Genomic DNA, 11,745 nt, shown 5'->3' on the forward strand with positions numbered 1-11,745 from the left:
GCACTCGGCCCCTTGCGCAGGCGCAGTGACTGAAGTTCAGACCGGGCGCAGGCGTATTCGTCTCTCTTCCATCTGCTTCCTTAGCCCTGGAGTTTGTCCCGGCTTGGGTGGGCCTCCACAGCGGCGGCACCGGCCACGGCGGGAGTGACAGGGGCTGCGTGAGTCCGGGCGGCAATGGCGATGGCTATGTCAGACAGTGGGGCGAGCCGTCTGAGGCGGCAGCTCGAGTCGGGTGGCTTCGAGGCGCGGCTGTACGTGAAGCAGCTCTCACAGCAGTCGGACGGGGACCGGGACTTGCAGGAGCACCGACAGCGCATCCAGGCGCTGGCGGAGGAGACGGCGCAGAACCTGAAGCGCAACGTCTACCAGAACTACCGGCAGTTCATAGAGACGGCCCGTGAGATCTCCTACCTGGAGAGCGAGATGTATCAGCTCAGCCACCTGCTGACGGAGCAGAAGAGCAGCCTGGAGAGCATCCCGCTTACCCTGCTGCCTGCTGCCGCTGCCGCGGGCGCCGCCGCCGCCTCTGGAGGGGAGGAAGGAGGAGGTGGCGCGGGGGGCCGTGACCAGCTCCGGGGCCAGACCGGCTTTTTCCCCAGCCCCGGGGGCGCCTCCCGGGACGGTTCTGGGCCAGGCGAGGAAGGAAAGCAGCGAACCCTCACCACCCTGCTTGAGAAGGTGGAAGGCTGCAGGCACCTGCTGGAGACGCCGGGACAGTACCTAGTGTACAATGGTGACCTGGTGGAATACGAGGCGGACCACATGGCCCAGCTGCAGCGGGTGCACGGCTTTCTCATGAACGATTGTTTGCTGGTGGCCACCTGGCTGCCACAGCGGCGGGGAATGTATCGCTACAACGCCCTTTATCCCCTGGATGGTTTGGCTGTGGTCAATGTCAAGGACAACCCACCCATGAAGGACATGTTCAAGCTGTTAATGTTTCCCGAGAGCCGTATTTTTCAGGCAGAAAATGCAAAAATCAAACGGGAGTGGCTGGAAGTGCTGGAGGAAACCAAGAGGGCCCTCAGTGAAAAAAGACGCAGGGAACAGGAGGAGGCAGCGGCCCCTCGAGGGCCACCCCAAGTGACCCCCAAGGCCAGTAACCCGTTTGAGGACGAAGACGATGACGAACCAACTGTTCCCGAGATAGAAGAAGAGAAGGTGGACCTCTCAATGGAATGGATCCAAGAATTGCCTGAAGACCTGGATGTCTGTATTGCCCAGAGGGACTTTGAAGGTGCCGTTGACCTCCTGGATAAATTGAACCATTACCTAGAAGACAAGCCCAGCCCACCTCCTGTGAAAGAACTAAGGGCGAGAGTGGATGAGCGTGTCCGCCAGCTCACCGAGGTACTAGTTTTTGAACTCTCCCCGGATCGGTCCCTGAGAGGTGGTCCCAAGGCGACCCGCAGGGCAGTTTCTCAACTAATCCGGCTTGGCCAGTGCACGAAGGCTTGTGAGCTGTTTTTGAGAAACAGGGCGGCAGCTGTACACACTGCAATACGCCAGCTTCGCATTGAAGGGGCCACCTTACTCTACATTCATAAGCTGTGCCACGTCTTCTTTACCAGCCTTCTGGAGACGGCCAGGGAATTTGAGACCGACTTTGCAGGCACCGACAGTGGCTGCTACTCTGCCTTTGTCGTCTGGGCGAGGTCAGCCATGGGCATGTTTGTGGATGCTTTCAGCAAGCAGGTGTTCGACAGTAAGGAGAGCCTCTCCACGGCAGCCGAGTGCGTCAGAGTGGCGAAGGAGCATTGTCAACAGCTGGGCGACATCGGACTCGACCTCACCTTCATCGTCCACGCCCTTCTGGTGAAAGACATCCAAGGAGCCTTGCATAGTTACAAAGAAATCATCATCGAAGCCACTAAGCATCGCAACTCAGAGGAGATGTGGAGGAGGATGAATTTGATGACTCCGGAGGCCCTGGGGAAACTCAAAGAGGAAATGAAGAGCTGCGGGGTGAGTAACTTTGAACAATACACGGGGGATGACTGCTGGGTGAACCTGAGTTACACGGTGGTTGCGTTCACCAAGCAGACCATGGGCTTCTTAGAAGAGGCACTGAAGCTGTATTTCCCAGAGCTGCACATGGTGCTTTTGGAGAGCCTGGTGGAGATCATTCTGGTTGCTGTTCAGCATGTGGATTACAGCCTTCGGTGTGAGCAAGATCCAGAGAAGAAGGCTTTTATCAGACAGAATGCATCTTTTCTGTATGAAACAGTCCTCCCCGTGGTGGAAAAAAGGTTTGAGGAGGGTGTGGGGAAACCTGCCAAGCAACTCCAGGACCTGAGAAATGCCTCCAGACTGATTCGAGTGAATCCCGAAAGTACAACGTCAGTGGTTTGACACCTGGACCTGTTTATGTGTAGCCGTATAGATTGCTTATATATTATTTATATTTATATTAAGTTGTATTAGCATATTCTTTATACTCTCAAACACATCTTAAAAATAAAAGATGCTCTCTCAGATAGAAATGCAAAATCAAAAGAAAAGAAAAAAAAATGTTAAGCCCATACAACAAAAACAGTGGAATTACTAAAATAACTAATATGCCTTCCTTTTAAGTTATGCTAACTCTCTAGTGAATATATTGTCACAGTATAGCGTTTCAGCTTATCCTTTGACTCAACACACTTGCTCACAGTATAGATTATGCGGCGCAGATAGAACAGTACCTGTAGATACACAGAGTATGTGGCGAAAGTCTCCCAGTTCACTGAAATGTTAGGTTTCTGAAAGGATACAGTGCCATATAAAACACCCTGCTTCATATTCTTCTGGACCATAAAATGTGTTTGAACAATTTGGGGGAGAGGAAGGAGTTGAGAAAATTGGCTTTAGGGTAAACTTTGGTCAACAGAATTCCTTCATGAACGTAGCTAGTGTGTGGAGTCTAATACTCCAGTCCTTTTAGTTCTCAAGAAGAAGCTTTTGTAAACACAGTTTAGCAAGCATTTACAACCTGATTTAAATGGTTCATTAGTTGTAGCTGCTAGTTAGCAGCTTGATAACACTTGATTTGGGTGCATTTACTTGAAAATCTAAAGAACTGTGTTAAAAATTTTTTTGTACATATTACTGAGTTGTCTGAAGTTCAGCTGGAGCTTTTTTCCTTGTCATGTTAAGAATAATAAAGATAACAAGACACATTGTTAAGATAACCCACTTTTAGTGTGGGTTACATAAAGTGACTCAGACTTCATGCAAATGAGAGAAAAGTTTTCATTGAAATACTTACTTGGATTTCAGGGTCTGAGTGGTTAGGAAATTAGGGAAAATCATATGCAGACCCCATAGCATTCTCAAGTGTGACTGCTTTGAGCAGAGATTTGTTTTTTTGTGGCTAAGAGGGAAACAGAAAAGTGCCCATTAAACTATTGTATCTATTGTATATTGATTATATGGCCTTCCTCATACTTGGAGAGAAACTGCTAAGACCTGTTTTCCCTCAGCTTCTAGTTATCATTCTTGTCCATAAGTGTCATTTCTGATGTCAGTGACTTCAAAAGGTCATTTCTTTTATCTGAATGAAAATAGTGGTATTAAGACTGTGGAAATTATGTAAAACCTGAAATAGTTTTAATAGCAGCTGAGGGTTGTAAAGCTCCTTGACGTTAATTACGCATATGCCAGACAAACCTCTTATTTTCTGTTTAGCTGTGCATATTTAAAAGGTTGAAAATCATTTCTTTGACTAAATTTTTTCACATAACATTAGCATTTTCTAGATAATAACTATGACTGGATATTTCAGTTGATCAAAAACAGTTGTAACCTGCCTTTTGTTTTTTTTAAAATCACTGGAAACTTGAATTTGATAAAAATTTTATGCCACTTGAAGTTTCTAAAATAATATTGTATGAAACATGTATTGTGTAAATATTTGATGCTGGGTTCATGAAATGATACTTCTGAAATCAAAACTTCTCTTACGGCATGAAGTTGCAGAAACCTCAGTGTGTATACTCAGATATTCAAATGGTTGCCTCCATAGAATTGTCTGCTTTTTAAAACTGGAAGTACAGAATGTTCTTCTGGTAAAAGTTGTGTGTTCCTCAAAGTTGTAGCTGGAGGAAGTATGCTGTTGGAGAATCAGTTAGCTGATTGATTAAAGAGCGTCGATGTTGTAATGTGCCTTGTGCCAAGACAAGGCAATTTCACTGCATTCCTCCAAGTGGGGTCAGAGCTCTAGTTCTTGTTTAATTAGACTCCAAAACAAGGTCTAAAAATTGAATGCAGTTAGAGATTGCCCCCAAATCTAGTACATACTGTATTATACCACTTACATGTTGATTGCCTTTTCTCAGTTGCTTCAAACATAACACTGTCACTTGAGCTTGAAATCAGACTTGAATGAATTAATTACTGTTGAAAAAAGACGCCCTGTGGAATTAAGTCTCTTTTTGATTAAAGCCTCATTTCACTTAAGTGCTGAAAACTCATTTATTTTTGTTTCAAATACTACCTGTAGTTGTTATCAGCACTAGTATTCTGCAGCTTGCTTTCCTGGGATTGGGAATTCAGGACTTGACATGTAGTATAAAATCAGTATGTGTATGTTTTGCTTATTGGTATGCTGTGATCTGAGGGAATCTGAAATGTCTTACCAAAATAAAGCTTACATTTTTTTCTTACACTGGGTAAAATTGATTGATGTTACATTGTTATATATTCATTTCTTTTCTTTAATGATTTAATATTCTTATGTTCATGTTACTAAAATGTTTTAAATGCCTAGGTTTTTATGTTTTGTTTTTCTATATGGGGATAATAGGTACAAAACCATTAGCTAATTTAAGTAAGTGGTCTGCTACTATCAGAACTGTGAATTGTCAAATCGCACATTTTTAGGATTCCCCTGAATGGGAGTCAGATATACATAATATGAATTTACTCAAAGTGGGTTTTGTAGCTTCTGCACATCTTTAAATGAAGAAAATATAATGTGGGCTATATGACCTAAGAACTTGGGTCACAAATGACAAAAATCTCCTTTTTAAAAAAAATAATACGTGGATACTGCAGGAACTATCACATATAATTGACTTAACAGTATTTATCAAGTAACAAGTATTTATTAAGTATTAAGTATTTATCAAATACTGTGCCTCACATTGACTAAAATATGGGGTGGGGAGGACAGGATAAAGTTAAGTGTGTTTTCTCTTAATGTGTTTAAAAACTGAAGAAAATAGAGAATAAAAACATTGAAACAATAAATTAGTAAATTAAAGGCAAAATTGTTGCAAGCTAAATTAAGCAAAATTAATTTGAATAATTGCAAACTGTTAAAAAAAAGACTGAAAAACCTGTCTGTTGTAGTTTAAGTGCCATGGGAGTGCTAAGAAGGAAGAGTGCAGTGTTATTCTGAGGAGTCTGGAAAGGCCTCGTGGAGTCGTTGGCTTTAGAGTCGGTCCTGGAAGGGACAAGGTTTAGGTGTGCAAGGAAGATGGGCATGCAAGCATGAACAGAGACACGCAGCAGACAGTCCTGTGAAGTAACGTGCCACCGCCATTGCAGACGGGCTAGATTCAAGGTGAGGAAAGCTGTGTCTGTAATTCACCCCTACTAACATCCCTGCAGAAGGTATGGAGTAAGAAGTCCACATCATCACACCCGGACCCCTAGTGACCCTCCTCAGCAGAGGTGCCACCGGGTAAGAGTTTCTCCTAATGTTTTCCCCAGAAATTGGAGCATGCGGCACCTACTGTTTATCTTGCTCTCACGTGAGTGTTACCAGTTCAGTGCTTCTCAGATCTCAGTGCAGCTCTCCAGGTTGGGCTTTTCTGCGACTGAACAGCACTCTGTCACATGAATGGGTCTGTCAGGCTTGTGCGTTTTCTGAGTACTCTGCTGTCTTCAGGGTATTTTCAGAATTACCAGAAATCCTGGAAAAAGCTCCCTGGGCATGTATCTTTGCTTACTTGTGTGATTATGTCTTAGGAAAGATTTATCGAAATTGCTCAGCCAAACCATACATTTTAAATTTAGGTAAAACTTGTCAGATTGCTGGTCAGGCAGGTCGCACCATTGTACCTTCTCAGCAGTGTGGGAGAACACCTGCTTCCCCAAATGTCACTATTTACTCACTACTTTTCGTCGTTCACTGTTTAATAAGATGATTCTGATTAGTAATAACATTTATTCTTTACTAATCTGTGAAAAATCTTACTGTGTTTTCTTTGTAATTTTTATGAGTGAGTTTCAGCAACCTTGTATATCTTTCTTTCTTAAGCTCTGTAAATGTCTTTTGCCATTCTTTTCTTTGATGATCTTTGTATTACGATTTTGTAGTTTATAGTATAGTGAAGAAATTAATTTTCATGTATACTGTGTTACAGATTTCCCCCTAGTTTGTCATTTATTCATCTATGTATTCATTCATGTATTTATTTTCAGAGTATAGTAAATGTTAATTTCTTATGAAGCCACATTTATCTGAGTTTTTTTCTGTGTGATTTGTAAGGTTTCTATTAGGTTTTGAAAGGCCTTACCCACTTTCAGATTCCAAAAACATTCATGCTTTTAGTAATTATATTTTAATACTTGAAATTTTGCTCCATCTATCATTTGTTTTAGAGTGAAGAATGATGTAAGAATCCCATTTCCTCACAAATAATTAGCAAATTGTTGCAGTAATTTTGAATCATCCTTCTTTTCCCCCCACTTACCTGAAATGCTATTTTAATAACATATTACATTTATTAGATGTGGATCTGAGTATACTTTTAGGCTCTATATTCTGTTTTACTGATACAGTAAATTCACTTAATAAGTCAGTTAATAGCACTGATTTCTGTGCTATTAACAATCTTAATTGTAGATTTATAATTTGACAAAAAAGAATTTAACTGGTCTCATTCTTTTGCTGTTTCAGTTTTTTTCTAAGTATTCTCACATATTTATTATCCAATTTTTAGTAATTTAATAACATTCCTTATCATCCTGCCAAACAGTTGGCATTTTCATTGAAATAATCTCAAATGTAATTTAGGGAAGTCTGACATCTTTATAATTTTGAATCTTTCTATTTTTTATTTATTTATTTTATTCCTATTTTATTTATGCAAGGGTACTTTTATATCTCAGTAGCATTTTCAAATTTTCTTCAAGTAGATCTTGTACATTTGTTGGTGAATTTATTCCTTGGTACTTCATCTGTTAATACTTTTGTGAATGAATCCATTATGTTTTCTGATTGTAAGAAATGTACTGATTTTAGTTTCCTGGGGTTTCTTTTTTAGAGTTTTCCAGTGTGTAATCATATCACCCAAGATGTGATTCTAAAGATAATTTTGCCTCTTAAATTTTTATACATCTTATGTAGTTCTCTTAATATCCTGTATTAAATTGAACACCTAAAACTATATTAAATCATAGTTTTTGCTTGATGTTAATATAAAGGAATTAGGAATTATAGTAGATACGTATCTACTGAAAGTTGTTTTTTCCTGTTGTTCTCAAAGCATGATGTTGGCTTTTGGTCATTATGTTAAGGAAGTGATCGTGTATTTCAGTGAACTAAGAGTTGCGGATTTTAATTTTTTAATGTCAAGAATGCATGTTGAATTATCAAATGAATCTCAGCATCTATTTAGAGTTTTTTTCTCCTTTTTCATATTAATTTGGTAAGTTTTTAGGAAAGATTTCCTAGCACTGAATCATACTTCACTCTATGAATTAATTCTATCCTGTTGTAACACATAATTCTTTTAATATACTGCCTGATTCTAGTGAATATATCATTAGCATTTTTGCATTGATATCCAATGCTCACGTCATTCATGAGGTGAGTGCAGCATGATAATAATGATGGTGACATAATGAGACACATCCCCATTCCTTTTGATTCCTGAACAATAAGAATGAAAAATCATACAGTGTGACACAGTGAAGTGACATGTGAAGTGTGTCACTTCAAGTATGAGCCTCCCTAAGCTGCTGGGACGGTCAGAGCTCTTAAAAGGAGTAAAGGATCCCATTGAATCTCATCCCCATTTCCCACTGTGTCAGCAGTATACAGGATATGTAAATATATACATGTTAAAAACATTATATATTGAGAAACAGATATGTTTCATTTAGCACAGAATATTTGCATTTCATTTTTTTGCCATCAACTTGCCTAGAGCAGTGTTGGGCATAACATTAATGATAAAAGCTTAGTAAATAAATGCTATTGAGTGCATTTCTTTAATAACTAATGACAGTTATAATTTATGAGGTTTCTAGTTTGCACCACCTTTTGTTACATGCTTGATCTCATTTGATCCTGACAATAACCTGGAAAATAGGTATCATTATACTGCTTGTACCGATGACTTAGGGATAGCCAGACACCTGGCCAAGGTGTTTCCCCACTGAGTGGCGGGCCATGCTCAAGACCAGGTCCCGGGCCCAGTTTTTTCATTCTGTCATGAACCAGACCATTACTTATAACAGAATCATTTCAAATTTGTATTTCTAAGTAAACTTTCGAAGACAAAATTATTTGAGGCATGTGTCTGAATCAATAAGAATGACAATATTTGTGTGAAAAAAATTCAAGTATGATAAGCAATGTGTGAACCTGCCTTCGGAGGACCATTGATCAACAATTACTATGTTCCAGGCTGTGTGGTAAGCCCCCTTAACATTTGATTTATTCTTCACATCAGTCTATGAAGGAATTTCAATTTTTTGAAGTTAAATAATTGGCAAGTAATCCACTCTACAAGGGATTCCCTAACTAAGTGGGACTTGAACTCAGAGGACATTCCTCTAAGCTCTAAGTCAGAGGGCCCTGACTTTTTTGGCACCAGGGACTGTCTTCATGGAAGACAATTCCATGGACTAGAGTAGGGGAGTGGGGTAGCGGAGATGGTTTGGGAATGATTCAAGCTCATTACATTTATGAAGCAGTTTATTTATTACATTGTGATATATAACGAATTAATTACACAACTCACTATCATGCGGAATCAGTGCATCACTGCCTCAGCTCTACCTCCGATCGTCAGACATTAGATTCTCGTAAGACACATGCAACCTAGATCCCTCTCATGTGCAGTTTACAGTAGGGTCCGAGCTCCTATTAGAATCTAATGCCACCGCGAATCTGACAGGAGGCAGGATGCAGGCAGTAATGTGAGTAACGGGGAGCGACAGTGACAGGTGAAGAAGCTTCAGTTGCTCACCTGCCACTCATCCCCTACTATGCAGCCCAGTTCCTAAGAGGCCGGACCAGTACTGCTCTGTGGCCCAGGGGTTGGGGACCCCTGCGCTAAGTCATTGAGCTGTGTGATTGGATTCTGTCTAATGTTGACATCTCACCAGGATAGGTTGCCCTTTTTCCAAAGGCTTATCTGTACACATTTTGGGTACTCTGTTAAAATTATAGGTACTCCGTTATGTCAGAGGATATTTTTTTAACTTCCTTCAAAGAATTAAGTTGCAGGTTTGAGTTAATGAGATAGTTACAATAAGACTATTTCCACTAATCACAAGATGTACATTGTTAAGTTCTGAGTGAAAGAAAGTGAAGTCGCTCAGTCGTGTCCAACTCTTTGGGACCCCATGGACTGTAGCCTACAAGGCTCCTCCGTCCTTGGGATTTTCCAGGCAAGAGTACTGGAGTGGGTTGCCATTCCCTTCTCCAGGGGATCTTCCCAACCCAGGGATCGAACCCAGGTCTCCTGCACTATAAGCAGACGCTTTACCATCTGAGCCACCAAGGAAGTCCAAAAAGGTTGTAGGGGCACTCGTCCCTAGAGGAGGACTGGTCTTCAGTTAAGGGTATACGAGTAGCTGTGCTCCCCTGCTAGAACCTCCAAACAAGCTCTCAAGTTCTGAGTAAGAGGGATATTAAACAGTCTCAGACACACAGAAACTGCCTTGAGGATTAAAATGCTTGTGACTGCTCCCTGCAGAGGTGAGGGAAGCTCCTAAGCCACTGGGTAGGTGTCATTTAAGTAGGAAAGAGCTTCCCTTGTAGCTCAGTTGGTAAAGAAGCTGCCTGCAATATAGGAGAAGAAGAAGTGAAGTCGCTCAGTCGTGTGTGACTCTTTGCGACCCCATGGACTGTAGCCTACCAGGCTCCTCCATCCATAGGATTTTCCAGGCAAGAGTATTGGAGTGGGTTGCCATTTCCTTCTCCAGGGGATCTTCCTGACCCAGGGATTGAACCCAGGTCTCCTGCATTGCTGGTAGATGCTTTACCATCTGAGCCACAATACCTTCTTCTCAATACAGGAGACCTGGGTTCAATTCCTGGGCAGGAAAATCCCTTGGAGAAGGAAATGGCAACCCACTCTAGTATTCTCGGCTGGAGAATCCCATGGACAGAGGAGCCTGGCGGGCTACAGTCAATGGGGTCTCAAAGAGCTGGACACGACTTAGGGACTAAACCTCCAAGTAGGAAAGTTGCAGGAAAAGAGCTGTATTTCTCATGTCACACTTCATTAGTTTTGCCTGATAAGTTGATTTCAGACTATTATACCAGCTAAACATATGAAGCAAAGTTACATAAGCCAAGCCAGAATTAATAATTACCATAAACTGATTCACTGGATAATTTGAAATTACAGAATTATTCCAGGGCTTCCCAGGTGTCTCAGTGGGTGAGGAATTTGCCTGTAACACAGGAGACACAGGAGACGCGGGTTCAATCCCTGTATTGGGAAGATCCCCCAGAGGAGGGCAAACCCACTCCAGTATTCTTGCCTGGAGAATCTCACGGACAGAGAGGCCTAGTGGGCTACAGTCCTAGGGTCACAAAGAGTTGGATACGACTGAGCAACTGAGTATGCATGCACGAGCCCTTTAACCTAGCAATAATACACTTCTTTGCCTACTTTCTGAAGCAGATTTACCCATTAAACAAATGTATGTGATTTATGAACTTTTTAAAATTTTTAATTGGAGGATAATTGCCTTAAATTGTTGTGTTGTTTTCTGCCATACATCAACATGAACCAATCACCATAGGCTTTTAGGATTGGAACCCTGAAAGTCAAAGAAAAACCAGAAATAAGAGAGGCTGTCAAGGGACAGAAGCTGAGGATGGACTCATCATAAACCATAGATGAAGGGGATTTGTGGTTGCTAGTTCTTCCAGTGAACAGCCAGAAGCAAATGCCAAGTCTTTCACTGAGGATATAAAATTCTCAAATAGTCTGTAACTTTTTTATATACAGTGTTCAGTCCTCAAATAAAAATAGTGAGATCTATGAAAGAGATTGTTTGATTAAAATGAAAGAGAAACAATAAACAATAGAAACAGACTTAACAGAGGATCCAGATAAAAGAGTTATCAGGCACAACTTTAATATGTTCTCAGAAATAAGTGACAAAATTCAGTTTCTCAGAACCGGAAATGAAAAAGCCAACACACAAAATAATGAAATGGAGAGCCTAGAGCTGTAACTCAAAACCTGAAATTGATAACCAATAGATTGAGTTAAGAGAAAATCAGATGAAGCATTATTGAACTGGAAGATAGGTTAAAGTGAAAGAAGGTGAAGTTGCTCAGTCGTGTCCGACTCTGCGACCCTGTGGACTGTAGCCTACCAGGCCCCTCTGTCCATGGGATTCTCCAGGCAAGAATACTGGAATGGATTTCCATTCCCTTCTCCAGGGGATCTTCCTGACCCAGGGATCAAACCCAGGTCTCCTACACTTTAAGGCAGATGCTTTACCCTCTGAGCCACCAGGGAAGACAGATTAGAAAAAGGTATTGTGGCTCAGACAGTAAAGCGT

At 41.4% G+C, this 11,745-nt stretch overlaps 1 protein-coding gene across 1 annotated transcript; it reads left to right on the forward strand.

Moving 5' to 3' along the window:
* Window positions 1-27: 27 nt before the first annotated feature.
* Window positions 28-6,436, forward strand: EXOC8 (exocyst complex component 8). The gene has a single exon (XM_010860518.1). It carries the CDS (start codon window positions 175-177, stop codon window positions 2,350-2,352), a length of 2,178 nt encoding a protein of 725 aa, XP_010858820.1. The 5' UTR covers window positions 28-174; the 3' UTR covers window positions 2,353-6,436.
* Window positions 6,437-11,745: the final 5,309 nt, after the last annotated feature.

The sequence above is a fragment of the Bison bison genome, unplaced genomic scaffold, assembly GCF_000754665.1.
Source record: "Bison bison bison isolate TAMUID 2011002044 unplaced genomic scaffold, Bison_UMD1.0 scf7180017864467, whole genome shotgun sequence".
NCBI lineage: Eukaryota > Metazoa > Chordata > Mammalia > Artiodactyla > Bovidae > Bison > Bison bison.

What these genes read in the sequence shown, in the direction of transcription:
- EXOC8 (XM_010860518.1), top strand. Translation starts at nt 175, where the DNA reads ATGGCGATGGCTATGTCAGACAGTGGGGCGAGCCGTCTGAGGCGGCAG.